The 21505-nt window shown below is 45.0% G+C and overlaps 1 protein-coding gene across 2 annotated transcripts in view; it reads left to right on the forward strand.

The window, feature by feature from the left end:
• LOC121869300 (high-affinity choline transporter 1-like) overlaps positions 1–21505 on the forward strand; it is a 317712-nt gene that overhangs the window by 111545 nt on the left and 184662 nt on the right. For both annotated transcript variants that reach the window (XM_042370545.1, XM_042370547.1), the window contains exon 4: positions 3671–3778. In XM_042370545.1, coding sequence (XP_042226479.1) covers positions 3671–3778 — 108 coding nt within the window. The remainder of the gene's footprint in view (positions 1–3670; positions 3779–21505) is intronic.

Consider the following 21505-nt stretch of genomic DNA (forward strand, 5'->3'; position numbering starts at 1 on the left):
GAGAGCATCCCTGATCACCATGAGGAATTTAGAGCCTACCTGCAAAACATTACCTCACTGGTCGGAATTCTACCTATTGGGTTTTTTGAGTTATAGTGGATGGTAATGCAGTGGAAGCGCCCCTCAGAGAACACCGAACCAGCACAAACACTATTAATAAAAGTATTTTCTGTGACCGTGGAATAACTAGTACCTGTGATTGGGGTTAATGAGACGCACTGGTAAAATACGCACTTCTATTCCTTCCAACACTATAGACGGAATCAATAATTGTACACAAGCACTAGAGTACTTCTTGCGTGGCTTACAACGCTACAATGGGAAACAAAAATTATACATGGTATCAACAAAATTATTAAAAGATATCAATTGCACCCAAAAAGAACAATAATGTAGCAGTACTACATACACCAGAACAAACACCAGAACGAGGAACTCATCTGAAACAATTCCTTCATACATCCTACATCACTTAGTGGCGTATGAAACATTAAAAAATATTACTCACACCAATGAACATGCCTTAAGTGCATCCGACAGAATTATAGCAATACCTGCGGACTTCAACATATAACATATAACAAAGTCGGGGATTGTTTTTAGTGTCCTTGTGGTAAGGTGGTAGCAATATCTGGACACATGCATAAGGTCGAGGGTTCGAGTCCTGGCTGGTGAGGTCGTTGATTATGTCCGCGTGCTATATGGATTAAATGAAATATATATATATATATATATATATATATATATATATATATATATATATATATATATATATATATATCTTCAGGGGTGGGTACTGAAGATGTGAATTACACGAAAGCGTTTGGGAACTTCGTGTTTTCTTCTTTCCTTGTGGTTATCAGCATATATATATATTTCATTAGCCCAATAAACACGCGGATTTCTACATACAATCAACACCTCAACCCGCCAGGATTCGAACCCACGGCCCACGAGCCCATGACAGTGACCGGGTTGAGGTGTTGACTGTATATATATATATATATATATATATATATATATATATATATATATATATATATATATATATATATATATATATATATATATATATATATATATATATATATATATATCGATAAACCACACAGGAAAAGGGAAACACAGGAGCACCTTAGCTTTCGTCTTTCGTCTTCAGAGGCAACTGAATTTACAGGGACTGAAAGAGGCTTAATACAATGGGTGACCCAACATAACATCAGGTCAGGTCAATAACATGGGATCCACTAATTCACCTCCACCTCTACCACAAACGAAAGAAGAGCTTATAAAAATGGGCGACCTAACAATCAGGTCAAAAATATGAGACCCACTAATCATCTACCCTACATCCACCTCAAATGCTTTCAAAGCATTTTTAACCTTGGGCCACTGACAAATAAATTTATGCAACATATTATCAGTTCTGTACTAACCATCATTAAGGTTTTGAGAATTCATTTCCCTAATCAAACTTGCTGCAACAAGAAGTCTTTCTGTGACACATGTTGATTTAAACACTTCTATACTGTTTTCTCAATCCATGAGATGATTATTGTTCCTAATATGAACGAAAAGTGTACTGCTTTCAGATGCTGTTCTTCTATTAAACTTGCGCTGTTTTATTCTAAGCTTTCCCAGTCTGACCTACGTAATTTCCATTACCATTGCTACATGGAATACAGTAAACACTTCCATTTACATTCAAGGTTGGACTGTTCTTAATTAATATATTAGTAATAGTTGAGTCATACTGAAAACAACATTAATGTTTAGTAATTTAAGGGATTGAACTAATGGGACAAATTTCTTTCGATAAGGTAGAGTCAAAATATCCTTAAATTTAGCAATTTGTCTAGTATGATTACAATAAAGGGATGTTTTAATCCTTTTAAGACAACGATCAATAAACAATGAAGGGTAAAAAAAATTTTGCGCAATAAACTGAATATGTTGCAGTTGTTCTTCAATAAATTCAGGGTTACAAACTCGCAAACATCTCAAAAACATTTTCGAAAAAAATACATTTTGGTAGACTCATGGTGACTCGATAAAAAATGTATGAAACTGTCTACCTTTGTAGGCTTTCTATACGCCTTAAATGTATAGTTCTGACCATCTCTCATGATAAGCATATCAAAAAATGGAAGGGATCCATTTATTTTTCTTTCAATTTTGAAGGTATTACTAGGGACATGATGAATAAGTTGTCCAAATATTCCAGTGGGGTCACTGTTTCTAGGCCATAAACAAAAAACATCATCTACATATCTGTAACATAGTGGAATAAAAGCTTTATAAAAATCCATATAAATACAGACTAAAGGAGCAGAAACACAATTACCCATTCTCATGCCAAATATTTGTTTATAAAACTTTCCATTTGCCTTAAAAACATTGCCAGTAAAGCATAACGCATATCAATTTGAGAAATATGTCATGTTCAATATTCAAATCTAACAGATGCATTTCATCTTTCAAAAACTTGAATTTGTTTTAGAGACTATGAGCTTTCAGGAAACTCTTCTTATAGTTACGGTAGATGGGGCGAAGAGGGGGATATTGACAGATTAAGGACGCAGCGGTCCGGGAGAGACATGTGAGTTCCGTGTGACCACCGTGCCTCAGTTATATCCATGTGGCCACCTTGTCTCAGTTATATTCATGGGGCCACCTTGTCTCAGTTTTATATACAGTATGTGGCCACCTTATCTCAGTTATGTACATGTGTCCACCTTGTCTCAGGTATATTCATGTGGCCACCTTGTCTCAACTATATACATGTGGCCACCTTGTCTCAGTTATATACAGTACATGTGGCCACCTTGTCTCAGTTATATACAGTACATGTGGCCACCTTATCTCAGTTATATACATGTGGCCACCTTGTCTCAATTATATTCATGTGACCACCTTGTCTCAATTATATTCATGTGACCACCTTGTCTCTTATATACATATGGCCACCTTGTCTCAATTATATTCAGTACATATGGCCACCTTATCTCAGCTATATACATGTGGCCACCTTGTTTCAGTTATGTATATGTGGCCAACTTGTCTCGGTGTTCTACTTCTTACTTAGACGTTTCTTTAATTTAAAGAGTGTTTTTATTTCCTCAGCTCATCAACTCCTGAACACTAACTTGACTTTTCTTATTCTCTTTCGTCTTGAACCTTCAATTTGCTATCATCCTCACTACTTCCAAATATTGGGCAGACTTTCCTTGTGTAGCTTCTCGTAGTACATCAACATCAGTATCGATATAATTATTTATTTTAACTTCCGTCTACAATGAATACTTCACCTTTGTCCTGCCACCATGTAGATTTATTTTATTTTATTTTTTGAACCATGTACTGTTCACCCTACGATGATATCAGCTTGTATTCATTTTCATTATTTCCTGGCACTCCATATTTCCCTACAATCCATTTTCTTTAATCATCCTATAATTTAAATCCTTCATTATTATAACCCTATCACTTACACTGGTCTGCAGTGAAAGTATGTAGATTTTCTGAAAAGCTACACATTCCCAGCTAACTGATAATATTGCATCAATTCAGCTTGACACAAGAGTAGTCATGGGCCTGGCAAACACAGGAATTATAAATTATTAAGAGCCTCGTGCTTGTTTCACATAATAGTCATTCTCTTGTTCTACAGCCACGTGGGTCGGTGGAGGTTATATCAACGGGTCGGCAGAAGCGGTGTACAGCAAAGGACTCCTCTGGTGCCAGGCCCCCTTCGGCTACGCCATCAGCCTCGCTCTAGGTGAGTAGTCACATCTGGAGTTATAACTCATATCAGCGACTAGTTGACGAGGGAAACTTCAGTTCGAGAGCACTGAAATGGTGAAAAGAATATAAAGTGTTCCAACACTACATGTATACGATTAAAGTGTGACAGGTCATGTGTTACAGCAGCGAGGGCCACATATCATGTGTCAATATTATGACAACTTTGTCATGATAACTTTGTGTTGCATGTCATCGTCGTCTGTCATGCCAGCAGTGTGTTTTGTTAACGTTATGTATTATGTCAAGCATTTATATATCATATTAACGTTGTTTCATATCATCATTGTATGACATATCATAGTTGTGCTATGTCAGTTAGAATAATAATTTGCAATAAAATTGATGGAAGACTTCACTGTTTACAACTACAATCAATTATCCGGCTCTATACAAAGTGGAGGAATTATTAATGGGGGGTGTTTTTAACGAATTTAGGATTACACTGTTATATCCTTCACATCAATATGTCGTGGTGGTATCCACACGTATATGTTCACAACGCTAATCACTAAAATGTATTGAGTATCAATCACATCTCGGCAGAGGAATAGCGCCGTGGTTTGACGTAATCACTGACACTGGGCCGGGTACAGTATTAACATTTCAGGTAATTTCAGTGTACCTGGGTTTCACCTGAATCCCTACCAGATATCAGGGTAATTCACCTGAATATTTAACAAGGCATATCTTGCCTAAATCCTTACAAGATTCCAGAATATTTAAAACTAACATCTCACACAGAGATGTCAAGTTAACTCTCACACAGAGAGGTGAGGTGCTTTCTCCAGCTACCAGACTGGCCTTATTTGTTAGATTAACTGCTTCGCTAAAGTACGCGATTTCTAATGAGCTAAAATCTCTTCCAAGAGAATCAAGCTGCCTGTGGTTAACTTGCGTTGGGTGGTTTCTTTGTTTTGCTGGCCGTCAACATCATATGGTTAGATATAATGTTATTTGCTTGTGTCGTGACTTTGCAAGGTGTTACTTGTCTTTCTCTTTCTATTCCTCTTGTCGTACCAAACAGTTCAGCATTGACATGGATCGCATATACACGATGTTTTCGTGGACCCGCGGCTTTTCAAGGTGTTCTTTGTCTTTCTCCTTCTTGCTTTTACTCTTCTTGCCATCAAGTGGTTAATCAAATGATTTGGGTCGCACAGCACACATTTTATTTTAAGGATATTTATGTATAGCCAGTGATAATGAATGGACTGCTTGATGGATGTGTGGGTTAAAAGACTGCATGAAGTATGAGTGAGATAGTATCATATGCATGACTTGTATGTACTACTGGATGATGATACATACATACCGGGTACATATGTCAAGGAGATGATTTCATTTCTTGATTTTGATTAATTAGTTTATTTATTTGTTTTTAGAAAGCTTTTAATATTGTGTAGAGTTTGTTACTCTGTATTATGGTTCATTTGTACTTTAGGATATATATATATATATATATATATATATATATATATATATATATATATATATATATATATATGCAAGTAAATCACTGTAGGTGCGCGTGATCTAGGTATATGCTGATAACCACAAGGAAAGAAGAAAACATGAAGTTCCCAAGCGCTTTCGTGTAATTCACATCTTCAGGGGTGCGTACAGACTGTACTCACCCCTGAAGATGTGAATTACACGAAAGCGCTTGGGAACTTCGTGTTTTCTTCTTTCCTTGTGGTTATTGAAGGTTCCAAGTGTTCCCTGAAGAAGGCAGTGATGGGTAGGGAAACACCGGGTAACACTGAAGTCCATTTATTCGGATAGGAGAAATACAAGCTGTGACTAGCGTGTGCCATGCACGGCTCAAGAAGTCAGACTGAGACTCCCTTGCCATATGGCAGCCTCGGGGCAATGTTGCCACATAACACGTGCAGTGTTGCCACGTAATTATATACATAGATGCTACTCGGCACAGTAGCTTATATACAAGGTTGCTACTCGGCACAGTAGCTTAGATACATAACCTACATCTCCCTCCCCCCTCACGCTCATAGTCTTTGTCTTGAGCGGACTTCTTAGTCCTAAGTCGCTCCGAGCGTCGAGGTGCACTGTGGGGCGGATCCTCGTGAGGTGTAGGAGACTCGTCCTCGGTCAGGGGGCCAGCAGCAGGGGGTGGGACTGGCCGGAGGAAGCGGCGGTTCCTCCACCAGACACGGCCGCTCGGCATCCTGACCTTGTAGTCCCGCGACAGGCCGACGCCCATCACTATGCCCACCTTGTCCCAACGTGTCGTCGTCGGGTCCTGGACGTGGACAAGGGGACCAATCTCCAGTGGCTGAAGAGGGCGGGCACGGTCGTCATACCGAGCCTTGGCGTCCTGGGCACGTGAAGCGGCGCGGCGGTCGCAGCTCTCGGCTCTGGTCTGCCACTCCTTCGCAAAGGCCTTGGCGTGTGCAGGAACGCAAGAGCGGAGAGGGTGACCATACAGGATCTGGGCAGGGGAGCGTCCTGTGTGGGTGGGAGTATTACGTAACTCCAGGAGTCCTTTGTCAAACGCCTCACAGTCTATGTTGCCTGAAGGGGCCACCTTGAGGATGAGGTGCTTGACTGTCTTGACCGCAGCCTCAGCATGGCCGTTTGACTGTGGGTAGTGGGGTGTTGACACGATGTGGCGGACTCCCCAACGCTCCAGGAATCCTGTGAAGTCCCGGCTGGTGAACTGTGGCCCACCGTCCGTCCGCAGACGTACGGGGACGCCCAGGTCACGAAAGAGGTGCCGGAAGTGACGAATGGTGGCCGCGACGTCGTGTCCGAGCCACAGATTACCACCACAGGCCAGCCAGAGAGTCGGTCGGCCACAACTAGGAAATGTTTCCCATCTGTGCTGAAGAAATCAGCCGACACGGACTCGAAGGGCCTGGTGGGTTCGTCGTCGCACAAGAGGGGCTCCTGCTGTTGACTGGGCTGCATGATCTGGTACGGCTCACAGGCACGGACCGTATTGACGATATCCGCGTCAATGCCGGGCCAGTACACAGCCTGTCTTGCGCGGCGCTTGGTGGCCTCTGCTCCACGATGGCTGTCGTGTAAGCAGGCCAGAACGCGACGACGGAGAGCTGCAGGGACAACCACACGGGCACCGTACAGGACGAGGTCCCCATCTGCGTAGAGGTCCTCACGTATCTTCCAATACGGGCGTAGGGCGTTGTGGCGGTCAAAACGGTCGCGAGGGAACCCAGTCCTCACACTCTCCAAGAGCTGAGTGTAGGAGGGGTCGTCGCGTGCCGCGGTCCGTAGTTCCTCAAGGGACAGATCGCTGTCGGGTGGCGACACTGAGGCCTGGGTGCTGGCGAGGGACTGTACGGCCTGCAAAGTGACGATGTTGCTGACGGAGAAACCGGCCTCGGTGCTGAGCATCTCGTCTTCAGGTGTAGGGCGGCTGACTGGGGAGCGGGAGAGGGCATCCGGGATGCACAACTCCTTTCCTGCGCGCCAAGCCGCGGTGAAGACGAAGGCCAAAATCTTCTCCTTCAGGCGCTGGAGGCGGGGATTCTCGATGGCGTCCAGCGAATAGTGATTAAGAATGGGGACCAAGGGCCTGTGGTCTGTGATGAGGTCGAAGTGCTGTAGGCCAATCAAGTAAAATTTGCACTTCGATAAGGCCCATACCACTGCCAGCAGCTCCAGCTCGATGGTAGCGTAGCAAGACTCAGCATCGGTGAGGAAGCGAGAGCCACACTGTACGAGCCGGTGCTTTCCTCCACCGTGATCCTGGAGAAGGGCGTAACCAACCCCGTACAGGCGCGAGGCGTCTGTCTGGAGGACGGTGGGGAGCGCTGGGTCGAAAGTAGTTAGGATAGGTGGACTTGACAGGGCCTCCTTCACCTTATGAAAGGCGAGGTCGTGGCCAGGGGTCCACGTGAAAGTCCTCTTGGGGCTCATCAGGGGGCGGAGAGGCCCGGCAGCGGCGGAGACGTCAGGAGAAAATTCTGCCAGCTGGTTCACCAGGCCCATGAAAGACCTGAGATCCATAAGGTTGGCAGGTTTTGCAAAGTCCGCTATGGCGCGAACTTTCTCCGGGTCCGCAGCAATGCCATCCCTTGAGAGTCGGTAGCCGCAGAAAGACACTGCAGGTGCGGCCAAGACGAACTTCTCGGCATTCAGAGTGATGCCGTGCGTCCTACACCTGGTCAGTACCTCGTCGATGCGGCGAAGATGCGTCAGGTAGTCCTCATCGTAGAGGAGGACGTCATCCACTACCTTCACGCAGTTGGTCACGCCTTGAAGTGCCATGTCACCACGGAGACAGAAGGCGTCCCCCGTAGCAGCGAATCCCATAGGGCCACGGCAGTAGCGGAAGCGTCCGTAAGGCGTGATGAAAGTGGTCAGTGGCTGATCCTCCTTCTTCAGTGGGATCTGCCAGTAACCACAGAGGGCGTCCATCGTCGAGAAGTTCCGTACCTTCGGATCCACACTCCGTATAGCTGCAAAAGGTGTGGGTGAAGGGTGGGCGGGACGGGACACCTGGCTGTTAAGCTTGGACAAGTCGGTAGTAATTCGCACACCGCCGTTAGTCTTAGCCACAGCGACTAGAGGGTGGCACCAAGGGGACAGGTCGTCACCAATGGGTACGATGACACCCTGGGCCACCATGGAATCCAGTTCCTTCTTGACTGAATCCCTGAAGGCGAGAGGGATCAACCGGGGAGTGTGTATGGCAAACGGCTGTGCATCTTCCCGCAGGTGTATCCTCATAGGTGGACCCGCCATAGCCTTCAGTGGCGCGGTCCGTAGGGCCTCCGTCGTCACCAGCACATCCGAGTACTCCTTCAGGAAGTAGGCCCTTGTGGCTGAAGGAGACGTCTCGCTGTGAAGAGGAAGCAGCCGTGACTTGGGTGGAGGCGGGGCGGGAGTGGACGCAGGTTCTGGGCCGCTCTGTGCGGCAGCGCAAGGCGCGTCGCTCGGTGATTCACGCACCCTGCTGGCGGTGTACCGAGCAGCTGGGATCTGCTCAGGAAAGTCTCTGGGCACCACGCCTAACTCCTTGCAGTGCTCCCACGACAAAAAGGGTGTAGTGAGAGTAGGCTGCACGTCGATCCATCCATGACACGAACTGTCGCCATAAGTGATCTCCGCTTGAAAGGAGCCCACAGCATCTGGCATCTGGGAACCGTCAGCATTGTAGTACTGCAGCTGCGGCGGTGGTCCCAGGTCGCGTTTGGTGAGGCCCAGTTTCTGGAGGTGCTTCAGGCCTATCACCATAGTATCAGCGCCGGTGTCCGGTATCACCTCGATGTGACCCGACACATCACCGTGTGTGACGGCGACGCGGATGGTAGGGGAAGGGGTAGCCCTGGGGCGTGTGGTCGATTCCACCCTCCTGATGTGACTCAGCTGCTGCTTGGGGCTGTGTAGGCCATCTGAAGGGGGATGCGTGCGAACCACCCCGAGGGAAGTGCGCTGCCTTCCTCCTCGTCTCGGGCTTTTGGGCTTGGGTTGGCGGCAGCACTTGTCGTAGTGTCCATAACGACCGCAGGCCTGACACTTGCGGCCTCGTGCAGGGCACCTGTCTGTGTTAGACCAGTGGCCCTTACGGTCACATCCACGACACAGTGCGTCGGTGGCCGGGCATGTCTTGGGGCCATGCTGCTTTCCACAGCTGCCATAGGAAGCACTAGGCGGGGGCGTGGAAGAATGTGCGGCAGCCTTCATGTTGTTGGCCGCCTTCTTGTACTTCTTGTATTGTGAGATAGCTCTCACAGCAGGTGGGGCCCGTAAGGCAGAGGTGGCGGACTTGGTGGCCTCGTACGACCGACATTCAGTCACTACCACCTGGAGTGTGGAGGAAGCGTCCAGGGGGATGAGTCGCTGCACCAACTCTTCGTGCCTGACACCTGTCAAGATCCCGTGCTTGATCCAGGCTTCCTCACATTCCCGGCTGTGCGCCTTGCAGACGTCGATCTCCTCTGACAAACTCTTCAAAGTATTCCTTCTCCGCCTGCTTGCAGCTGGTGAAGGCGCGGCGACGCACTGAAGATGTAGAATCGGGAGGCACTTGCAACATGTGCTCCAAAACTCTCTGGGTCTCCAGCGACAAACACATCCGCAGTTGGATGAGCTGTTTGTTTGGAGGCATGCTGTCAAGGTCCACCAACGTGGAGTAATCTGTCCAACGCCGCCTCCACTCACGAAAAAGCTGAAACGTGACGTCTGGTGAGAGGGCGGGTGGGGGTTGAACAGATGCCTTGGGAGCTGTTGGAGTAGCAAGAGTGCCTGGAGGACGCTGGTGTGGTGGAGGAGGGAGGGTACTGGCGCCTTGCTGCGCGAGTGAGGGAGGGTGGGTTAGCGCCAGGGTCGCCAATATTGCATCAAAGTGCGCCTTTTCCTCCTCTCTTCGTATCTCCTCCCTCTGAAATTCCATCTCTCTACGTCGCTCGTCCCGGTCGTCCATCCACCTCAGAATTGTGGCAATGTCCGTCACTGGAGGTGGAGGATGAGAGTCTGCGCCCGGTGGAGGGGAAGGTGGTGGGGAGTCGTGTCTCCCATCTTGACGTTGTCCCTTCTTACCGCCCATATTAGTGTGTGCGTGGACTGCACTGTTTAGTATATAAAGTGGCGCCTCAACAGCTCGAACCACATATATATGACATAAATAGCGCAGAAATAACGCATAGAGTCCACTGTTCTGTCCGTGAGTGAGTGCGTGCGTGCGTGTGTGTGTGTCTGAGACAGCAGATGCACTCCGTGGTGGCCTTACTGCCGGTGGCTAGAACCGCCGTGGGGGTGAGAACGTTAGTGCCTCCCCGGATGTCACACGAGAAGGGTGTACGCCTGCGTGCTCCGTGGATACCACAAAAAAAAAACAGGCCAATGCTCAACTCTCAGCTCTAGACACACTAATACACTGACACTAACACTGCCACCATCACTAAAAAGCACTGTGACGGCCCAACACTGCACATCGCGGCGAAACACAACACAACACACACAACACATGAAGAGTCGATGAGCACATCACATCGCCGGCAGTCGCACATCGCCGGCTAACTGTCCATTGTTCACTGTAAGTCCACAGATCCTAGTCACTGCGCCATGAAGGTTCCAAGTGTTCCCTGAAGAAGGCAGTGATGGGTAGGGAAACACCGGGTAACACTGAAGTCCATTTATTCGGATAGGAGAAATACAAGCGGTGACTAGCGTCTGCCATGCACGGCTCACGAAGTCAGACTGAGACTGCTTTGCCATATGGCAGCCTCGGGGCAATGTTGCCACATAACACGTGCAGTGTTGCCACGTAATTATATACATAGATGCTACTCGGCACAGTAGCTTAGATTCATAACCTACAGTTATCAGCATATATATATATATATATATATATATACACTCGGAAACCATATTCTCTAGCCCACCTGGGTCGGTGCTGGAGGTTATTACAGTGTCCTTTCTGGACGGGGCAACACACGCACGAACACACACAGTCATAGTACAGCTGTATAGATGATATTATTTATAAATATTGTTTATGGCATTTTATTCTCTGCATTTTCTTCATTATATATGAGCACAAAGAAAAATTACCATAGGTTGTAGTTATGAAAGTATGAATGGAAATAAACACTTCCAAACCACCCAGTTTACATCACTTGTGGCCAGACCACGATGATTCCACCACACTCCATCTATATCCTTTATTTCCCATCATTCCCTTAACTATATGAAAAATCGTGTTTAATATAACTACATATTTCAAAAACCTTAAATTACATGTGGATCAGTCACTCCTCAATTGACACACTTATAGAATGTAATACTTTGACCATCCCACCTGGGCACATGGAGGCCCACGGTAACTCTCACGGGGCAACATCCTTGCATTTGTTAAGAAGAGTTAAATATATATATATATATATATATATATATACTTACTTTCCCTCACCCTAGCAAACTAGTTAGCATAGCATAACCAAACAGCCTCGCAAGGACCACTAGGTCTGTATATAATGTGTGTGCACGCGCTAAAATGACCTAGTATATTTTAGTAATGTCTCTTTGTCCATGGGTTTTCTTACAGTTTGGCTGTGAGTTTTCTGTTTTGTCTACCTGCCAGTTCAACAGGACTGCTAACTATCCTCCCACCAACTCATATGCCATCCCAGACCCACAGCCTATATGTATGGTGCAAGACCGCAGTCCAATACATACAAGTCAGGCAGTCAAGCGTTGGTTTGAGGCGCACCTGCAGATTATTCTATTGGACTGGCCCCCTAAAGAGCCGTTTGTAATTCAATAGAAAAACTATGGGCGCATATGGTTGTTGAATGGGATGTTGAGAAGAAAACGAGTGAGGCAGTAAGGAGACACGCACATAATGTGTGGAAGGGAATAAGGAGGAGGCCGAACATCTGCAGCAATCTGGTAGATTCCATGCCCACCAAATTGCATGAAGTTATAGCAGCAGATGGAGGTTGAACACGGTATTAGCCTGTGGTCAAGAATTAAATCTCCGCCCACGACGGTGCCTTGTAGGGGGTGGCGGGGCGGTTAGCTCTCTGGTGTAACCTCGTTGGGGCCACATAGACTTCGTTTCCTAACTCTCGGGAATTTGTCCAGGTATTTTACTATGTGGTTTTACGTCACTTTGCATAAATATGCTTACAATATCTATGCATTAATATGCATAACTCTAAGGAATCTGTCCATACAGTAAATGTATGTTATATACTACAATAATCACACAAATATGTTTACAATGTTTATGCATAATAAATGTGAAAAATATTTTTGTGGTTTCAATTAACCAATAGTCATGCCTACAAAACAATCTTGATGTTCTAAGTGCATGTATGTGTTAAATAACGAGTAACTGATCCACATTATTTTGGTAAATAAAGAAAAGAAAAGCAAGCACTTTGCCATATGGATATAGTTACACGGAAGAAGGGAAATAAGGATGAACCATGGTTTTGATGGAAACAATGTGCTCTGGGACGATGCTCACAATCACGAAGGGGAATAACCTTTTTATGAAACATCTTACCTACTAAGGATGAAGCTTAATGTTACAGAACACACACACACACACACACACACACACACACACACACACACACAGAATCATGCTCGGCACAGAATACTCCGGCTACACCAACGCTCTCTCCACCCTGGAAATGCCATCCATCAGTGACCTCCACCACCAAACACTGGAAAGGTTTGGCCGTGGACTACTGCACCACCCTCGCCATCGCCACCTCCTGCCACCTGCAGCCCCCCACCCAACTCACTCAGTCCGCCACTACAACAAAATTCAGTCCATAAGAGCCCGCACCGATAGATATAAGAACAGCACCATCCCATCTATTGTTAAAATAATAAACAACTCCTGACTTATGTACTGCACAGCCCTGTAAATGTATTCAATGCATATTATATCATTATGTCTAAATTAAATGTAAGTCTGTTTATTTTCAGCCACCTGCTGCAACTCTATAAATAAACCGTTTATTATTATTATTATTTTATTATTATTACTCGTTGTCTGACTTCGGGTGGCTTTGAGCGAACCATACACTTGATATTACAATTTATGTATCCTTCCTGTCCATGATTTACAACAATAACTGTAGGGTAAAAGTTACAATATTATACTAATAACACTGTTATGTATTGATACTATGACTAGTTACCAAGATACAGAGCACGATGAACATAACATGATAATGATAGTGAAGCCTGGAAGGGTTCATATCATAACTTGTGTGTTCGTGCATATGTTGCCCCGTGAGAGTTACCGTGGGCCTCCATGTGTCCAGGTGGGATGGTCAAAGTATTATACTATAAGTGTGTCAAATGAGGGGCGACTGATCCACATGTAATTTAAGGTTTTTGAAATATGTAGTTAATTAAACACGACTTTTCATACAGTTATGCGAATGCTGGGAAGCATCGTGGTCTGGCACACACACAAGCGCTGCAAACATTGTGTGGAAATGTTTATTTCCATTCATACTTTCGTAACTACAACCTATGGTATTTTTTCTTCGTGTTCATGTATAATGATGATATTGTAGAGTATAAAATGCCATATACAATATTTATACATAATGTCATCTATACAGCCGTACTATGACTGTGTGTGTTCGTGCGTGTGGGGCCTCGTGATAGTTAGTGGGGGCCCACCCGTCCAGAAAGGACACTGTTCTGACCTCCAGCACCGACCCAGGTGGACTAGAGATTATGGTTTCCGAGTGTACATTTGAATACACATATATAAACTCAACCCTGCTATATATATCTGCTCACTCATATATATATATATATATATATATATATATATATATATATATATATATATATATATATATATATATATAAATATACATGACATTTGTAATTTTAATAGAATATGAACACAACTGTCCAATCACATTTTGTCAATGAGTCGGGTCTCTTTAATGTATCCTTACACAAAAGGCTTGGATTCGTCTCATCACTATGGTGTAGTTTTTACAATAACACAGGAGGTCTTTTATTGATAATGTTGTGCGACATATATAACACTGCGGAGAAAAAGAGGTGAGTAATAAAAGTAGCATTCATACTCAACCGTGCAAGTACAACCTTTTCTCTCCTGCTATTCCTATATGCTGTGGACCACTCTTCAATAATATGTTTGACTCTGTTTGTGATGGTCAATGCAGTCCATTTGTCTTGCCATCTCGTTTGACTGTAAGTTTATTTTGTGAGAAACACCGCAGTAGCTCCCAGGGTATGCTTCTACCGCAGTTTTGGCTAATTGGTCTGCCCTTTCATTACCTGCTATGTTGCAATGCTTGTGTCAGTTGAGTGTAGTTTATTGATAATGTTGCCTGTATTTCATTCATTTCTATTTGGCCACTTTTAATTGCTTTAAGAGCTGACATGGAATCTGAGAATATAAAAATTTATCACTACGGGAGTTGTTTGCATGATCTGTGACCATGTCAATGGCGAACAACTCAGCTGTAAACACTGTTGTGTGGTCTGGCAAACGATGTCTTGACTGGTAGTTTCTGCACCGACGCTAATACCAGTCTTGGACCTGTCTGTATATAGACGGGTCCCGAATCACCAGGAGGAGTTCAATGAATTTAATTTGTATCTCCACATGGGAGGTCTGCTTCTTCCCTGGGAGCCACTCAGTGGAGACAAATGTTCTCCTGACTTCCCAAGGTAGAATATGTCTTTTGTATTAGTTTATCTTTGGCATTTAACAAGACCCCAGTTTGCGTTGTTAAGTGGTAGAGGCGGGCGGCAAAGGAATTTATCCCGCAAGAAATTCATAGCACCCGTGCCACCTTGTACCCATAAGATAACGTTAGGTATTCCCTCCTCTGCTGTAATAGGGGGGGATGTTCGCCTCTATCTCTGATACGTAGGCATTTGTTCTGAATGGCTGTCAGCTTAGAGAGTAAAGTATTAGTTGCTGATGCATACAGCTGTGCTCCATAGTCCATGTTTTATCTAATTAGGGACTCGTACAACATCAATAAAGACTTCATATCGGCTCTCCATGATTTACTCGATAGGTATTTCAAAATTTTAGTTGAATTGGAGGTTTTATTTATTACGTTATTAATATGTTCTCTCCAAGTGAGGCGTTTGTTCAAAGTTAGGCTTAAAAATTTGACTTAATTTTGAAAGACAACAGGAGTATTATATATTTGAAGTACTGGCCTGAAAGGGGATTTTTTGATTCAAGTGAAAACACCTCATGATGTTTTAGCCACCGAGAATCTAAAGCCCCGTCCACACGATCGAACAGTGCCCGGCGGACTTTGCCCGTTTACCGGGCAAAGCCTGTGTCTCGTCGTACACTCGGAGGTGCTGGTTGGCAGCAGTCACACTCTGCCGCTGGTAGCGAGTAGGTGGTCGGCAGTAGCTGCTGCGGTACGATCACCATGGTGTGTCACAGTACAGTTAAATCGAAGACTATAGCGCTGTGTATAATAATTGCTACAGTGTGCAAAAAGAAGAAAAAACAGAAAAGGGAATGGTGCAAGGAATGGTTCTCTCAACGAAAAGTTAAGGGAAGTTATGCCACGATTTTACCTGAACTGCAAGGTGAACATGAGAAAGACTTCACTAACTACATGAGAATGGACCCCAACACCTTCTATAGACTTCTCGCTAAATTGGAACCATACATAAAAAAACAAGATACCATTATGAGGCAGAGCATATCTCCAGAGGCTCGTCTAGAGGCTACGCTCATATTTCTTTCAACTGGGTGCTCCTACACGTCGCTTCAGTATACAACGAGGATATCAAAACAAAGTTTGTCTCCCATAATACCTGCAACTTGTCAACCCATATATGAAGTACTCAAGGAGAATTACTTGCAGGTGAGATTTGTAGTATACATTGTTATTCAATTTTGACGGTCACGAGAGGTTCCTATGGTAACACATGTCTTATTATGTGATATAGTAGGCTTAGTTGGGTTACCGGTTTTTATTGATTATTAATGAAAATAACACTTTTTGTAAAAGGGGATAACCCTCCATACACATGATACATGATGGACCTGTTTAGGACACAAGGTTGCTTCCAAAACGCTATAGACAACTTATTATACACTGTAATTAACATAATTACATACTCCCTAGCGTATGTAGTCTTAAATTAAATATCTGAAGACCCACTCCAAACAATAAAGACATGTAGACCAAACCAACATGCATATTTGTCAATAAAAATAAAATACTAGAGTGTGTTTTAACAACAGTTATCACTGTTTGCCACTAATGACGCATCGATAGTTATAATAAGTACGCGTATCCAACACCCTCATTCAATAAATGACCCTTACATAATAGTCGTTGAGGAGGATAGCCTACCTAGTTTCCCCAGATAGAGGATCTCATAAATAAGTTTCTGAGCATGTATTTTATTTTCACCGCTCATCTGTCGAAGATCGTTAGCAACAACTTGACCAAAATCACTTGTCTGCATCATTTATAATATTTTCGGAGGAAGATAATGACTGCAGGTGGTGGAGGGCCTCTCAGGATATTATCAGCATCGTCAGAAACTCTTTTGGTCAGTCGTTTACTTGTTGACGGTGTGGGTGAGGGTTCACGAGTATTCGATTCTGCAGCCGAACGAGAGAGAGTCGGCGTAGCCATACAAGAGACGGTGGGCGTGGCCGAACCAGTGACAGTGGCTGGTGGATTATCATCAAGTCCCAGCAGTAGCGGATCGTTGAATATCTATAAATAAATAAAAATATACACAAGCTCTTTGTTAATAGTGACACACTACAATATATACATACATATTTCGTACAATACACACAGAGAGAAAGAGAACGCTTGCATACGTACCTCTTGATCAGAATGTACCTCAGACATATCTTCTGTAGTGTGAGTATCCATGTTTGACAGATTGTCGAATTGTGTCACCATCAATGAGGAAATGCAGTGCATCAAAGCACCATAATGTGGGAATATAAATGTCCTCAGTTCCAGCTCCAGACTTTTTTTATTTTTGCATCTTTCTTAGTTCCCGTCTATGCTGATTTCGAAGTGATTCAATTTTTCTCTTCACATCACTTGTGGTAACTGTAATCCCGCTTCTATTCATGTCCTCTGTAATCTGTCTCAGTGCTGTTGCACGTTTGTCCCTATCCCTGTACATGTCCACTTTGACATTCCATAGACAAGGGTGCTGACGATAGAGTTCAATCAACACCATGGTCTCTTCTCTAGACCAATGAATGTTTCCTTGGTCTGTGGCGGACGGAGGAACAGACATTTACCAGTGGAGAGACTGAAAAACTGGCAGCCAGGGTTCCAAGGTTAACTTCGTTTGTCTGGCAGGGTCGTCCATCCATACCCGGCAGCAAACGGTCAAACCACCAGGCAGACGGCCTTATGTGGTGATTTCGCTCTACCACGAGCACGAGGCACTCCTTTGGTTTGCCCGTCAATTTTGCCCGAACAACGGGCATTAAGTGAGTGCTCGATCGTGTGGACGGGGCTTAAAACCCCACCTTGCATCCCCTCAGCTGACTGTTGTGCATTGCGACTGGAAGACCTCAAAGCACAATCATCGGCGTAGAGAGAAAACCTAATTCCTCGTGGCACTGGGGCTAGTGATAGAAAGTCATTCATCATAATTAAAAATAACGCAGCACCAAAAACGCTGCCCGGGGATATCCAATTCTCGAGGACAAATATATCCGACTTTATATTATTTTGTCAAAAGTTTGACAGCAAATTTCCTATCTTTAATAAAATTTTGAATATAAATGGTAGATGCCCCCTTAAACCTAAAGCGTGAAGTTTCATGAGAACCCCAGGACACCAAGTCATGTCGTAGGGTTTTCTATATCAAGGAATACCCTAGTAAAAAAAAATATAGCCTTAAAGGCCTTTTGAATATCTGATTCCAACCTTACTAGATGATCTAGTGTACTCCTGCTATGGCGGAAGCCACATTGTTGATCGTTTAGTAAGTTTGTTGTTTTCTAAATAGAACATGAGCCTATGTTTAATCATTCTCTCTGTAAAGTCCTGGGACTTACGGATAGAAATCGCTTGCCAGTCTAATCAGGATCTTATAAGAGGAAAGTCAAGAACCATGGTTTTCCGAGGGATAAACAACCATTAGAGATTGATATCTCTTTACTACGAAAATAACACTAAAACTGACACCACTCACACAAATATCAAATAACAATTACGGGAGTCAAACAATTAAAGGAGTCAAACAATTTAGGGAGTCAACAATTAAGGGAGTCAAACAATTAAAGGGAATCAAACAATTACGAGAATCAAACAATGAACAGAATATTTCCTTCGGCGACGGCCCCGGTGGAAGGTTCTGGTAAAACGGTGTTCGGCTCTCAGCTCTCAAGGGTGGGGGAGGTCAGGGCAGCTTCTCACTTGGCGCCGGTGGGCGATGGTCTTGTCACACAGGAGAGACGACAGGGCACGGACGGAAGATAGGGCGTGAAGGAAGTGGCAATGACGTGGCAGCTGCGGTAGTAGCCGAGGGAGGTGTCAGGAGATTGACAGCGGTATAGTGAAGGTCTGGGGATTCAGCCCACGAGTCCAAGACCTCAGATGTGAACACAACCAGAACTTGAACGAACAGAGGGAAAGTGCAGCTGTGGTGCTGGCTGGGTAGTGTCTGGTGTGTCACGAGGCAGCAGTGACGTTCTCACCTCCGTCTAACCCCCCTAGTGGGGGACGCAAACGAGCGGCGGACAACCATCCTGCTCGTTACAGCCCTGACACAGCTCCCCCAACAAAAATCTACTGTAAGGTATATTAAAACTTAAGATTAGTACAACAAAAAATAATCATCCTACAACAAATGTTTAAATATACAGAGCAAAATAAAGAATGGTCACATTAAAAGAATAAGTAGTAACTTGATGTCCAAATATCGTAAGGCCGTATAAAGGAACTGCACGTAGGATCCACTTCATTCCAGGTTTAAGTTTGGGCCTATTGCCAGTCGTAGAGGATTCTTCTATCCCGTCAGGTGTTATCGGTAACTGGCAACCGAGATCATCCGAGTCTGGCGCCTGAACTTCACAGGAACTCTTGCAGGGTAGTGCCTGACTGACTCCAGAATGGGAACGCCGTCAAGGACACGAACAATGGGGGCCCAGCAGTTATATTTCCTTCACAAATTAGCTTGATATAATTTAGGCTTCTTAGAGGAAGGGGGTGAGAACGGTCCAACAAAATCTATGGCTACCAGGGAAAATGGTTCTGTAATGATGGGTAAGGGTTTAAGTGGAACAGGACGGACTCTACCCTTGGCGGACATACGTGGGCACTGATCACAACTCCTACAAAAGGCTCTAATATCCGCTCCCATACCTGGCCAGTAAAACTGACCAGCAACCTTCATACAAGTATTTCTACGCGAACATCCTGCTAGAAGGCTCTCGTGAGCAACAGTGAGAATGTTGCCACGACAATCAGCAAGGACAACAAGTAAAAACCGACCTACTTTGGCTGGTTGCTTGGATGACACACAAGTCCTAAGTAACAGACCATTAATACAAACAAACTTGTAAACAGACCCATCTCTAACCTGTTCCTCCTCCCCGGAAGTCACCTTCTCCCTAAACCGCGTTAGAGTGGTACACGAGGTTTGAAGCTTGGCGAACTCCTTGGACGTCACAGTCAGTGGCAACAATTTCGGCAGAATCAGGGAATGCAGTCGTTTCACCTTCACCGACCGTGTCTCTACAGCTTGGACCTTTGCTGGAGGTGAGGTGGCGTGTGAGGGTGGGGAGACGACTTCGGCAGGTGACGAAGCGACGTCGGCAGGTGGCGAGGAGACTGGCGCTGGTAGCGAGGAGAGTTTTAAAGGTTCCGGGTCGTTAGAGTCACGAACTCCGGGAACATTACCAATGAGAACACTAGCGAATTTAATGGGCGCTCTTACCACATTAGACCAACCAATGAAATAGGGGCAACGCAGGTAGCACCTAACAACAGGGAACTGGTCAACACGACCTAAATAATCGGCGACACTAACCTTCGTTCAGCTAGAGACGTCAGCGTCAGGCAGGGCTTACTCAGAGACAATAATGCACGAGCAACCGGTGTCCCTGATGATAGTAGATGCCCAAGATCCATTTATTGTTCCGCTGACACAATAATGGGGGCAGCTCCTGTCTTCCAAACAGAATCCGACCTTATAGCTGGGCTGATGAATGTCGGTAGATTTGAAGGCGCGGGGATTCCTGGGACAGCGAGAACGAATGTGCCCTTCTTCTATGCAGTTGTGGCACCGCACGGCAGGTGAACTACTTTTCTCTACTCCTGTGAATGGTTCCTCGGAGGATGGAGGCTTCGTGTTCTTCACTGCAGAAGGGGGAGACTTGGGGTAGGCGTTGCGAGCGGACGCCCAGTTGTCAGCAAGTTCTACAGCTTCTCCAAGCGTCGCTGGCCGGTGTTCCTTGATGAAAATTCTCAAGTCTGGCGGTAGAGAAGACAAAAACTGATCCAATATCATGAAGTTAGTGAGAGACTGAAAGGTTTCCTCAACCTCTGACGCCTCTAGCCATTGTTGGAACAAACGACCCAGGTGGATTGAAAATTGCTGGTACGTTTCCCCTGCCCTAATCTTTGTTCTGCGGAAATCAACACGATAGCCATCAGAAGTCTCGTTAAACCCTCACAAGAGAGCTTCCTTCAACAGAAAGTAATCTCTTGTGGTGTCGGCAGACAGTGACTTATAAATCTGTACCGGTTTTCCACTCAGTAGGCTACCCAATCTTACAGCATAGCTATCTTGGTCTACACCAAGCAGCTCAGCTACCTGTTCAAACATAAGGTAGGAGGCGATATCCTCTCCTTCACGATAAACAGGCAAACTAGGTTTTACTACATTATCTTGTATAGCGCCAGAGGATTCTGGTCTACTTTGAGCATTAGTCCTAGCTAGTTCTATGTCATTTTCTGCCTGCAACTTAGCTAATTCGAACTCTCTCTTGCTGTTGCATTCCTCTCTCTCTTTGCTGCATTCATCTCTCTCGGTAGTCTGTTGGGTGACCGCTTACCGACCAACCTCCACACCTGTCAGACCAAGGGACCCCGCTTGACCTTTTAACTCCTCAAAACTAGACATAATGAAACAAAAGGCCAAGAGCCAAAGTGACAAAATAAGCAACTTACCCCGCAACTAGCCAAAAGTAACTACTTAGTGGCTCAATCAAACCATTAAATGATCTGAT

The sequence above is a fragment of the Homarus americanus genome, unplaced genomic scaffold (assembly GCF_018991925.1).
Source record: "Homarus americanus isolate GMGI-L3 unplaced genomic scaffold, GMGI_Hamer_2.0 scaffold36734, whole genome shotgun sequence".
NCBI lineage: Eukaryota > Metazoa > Arthropoda > Malacostraca > Decapoda > Nephropidae > Homarus > Homarus americanus.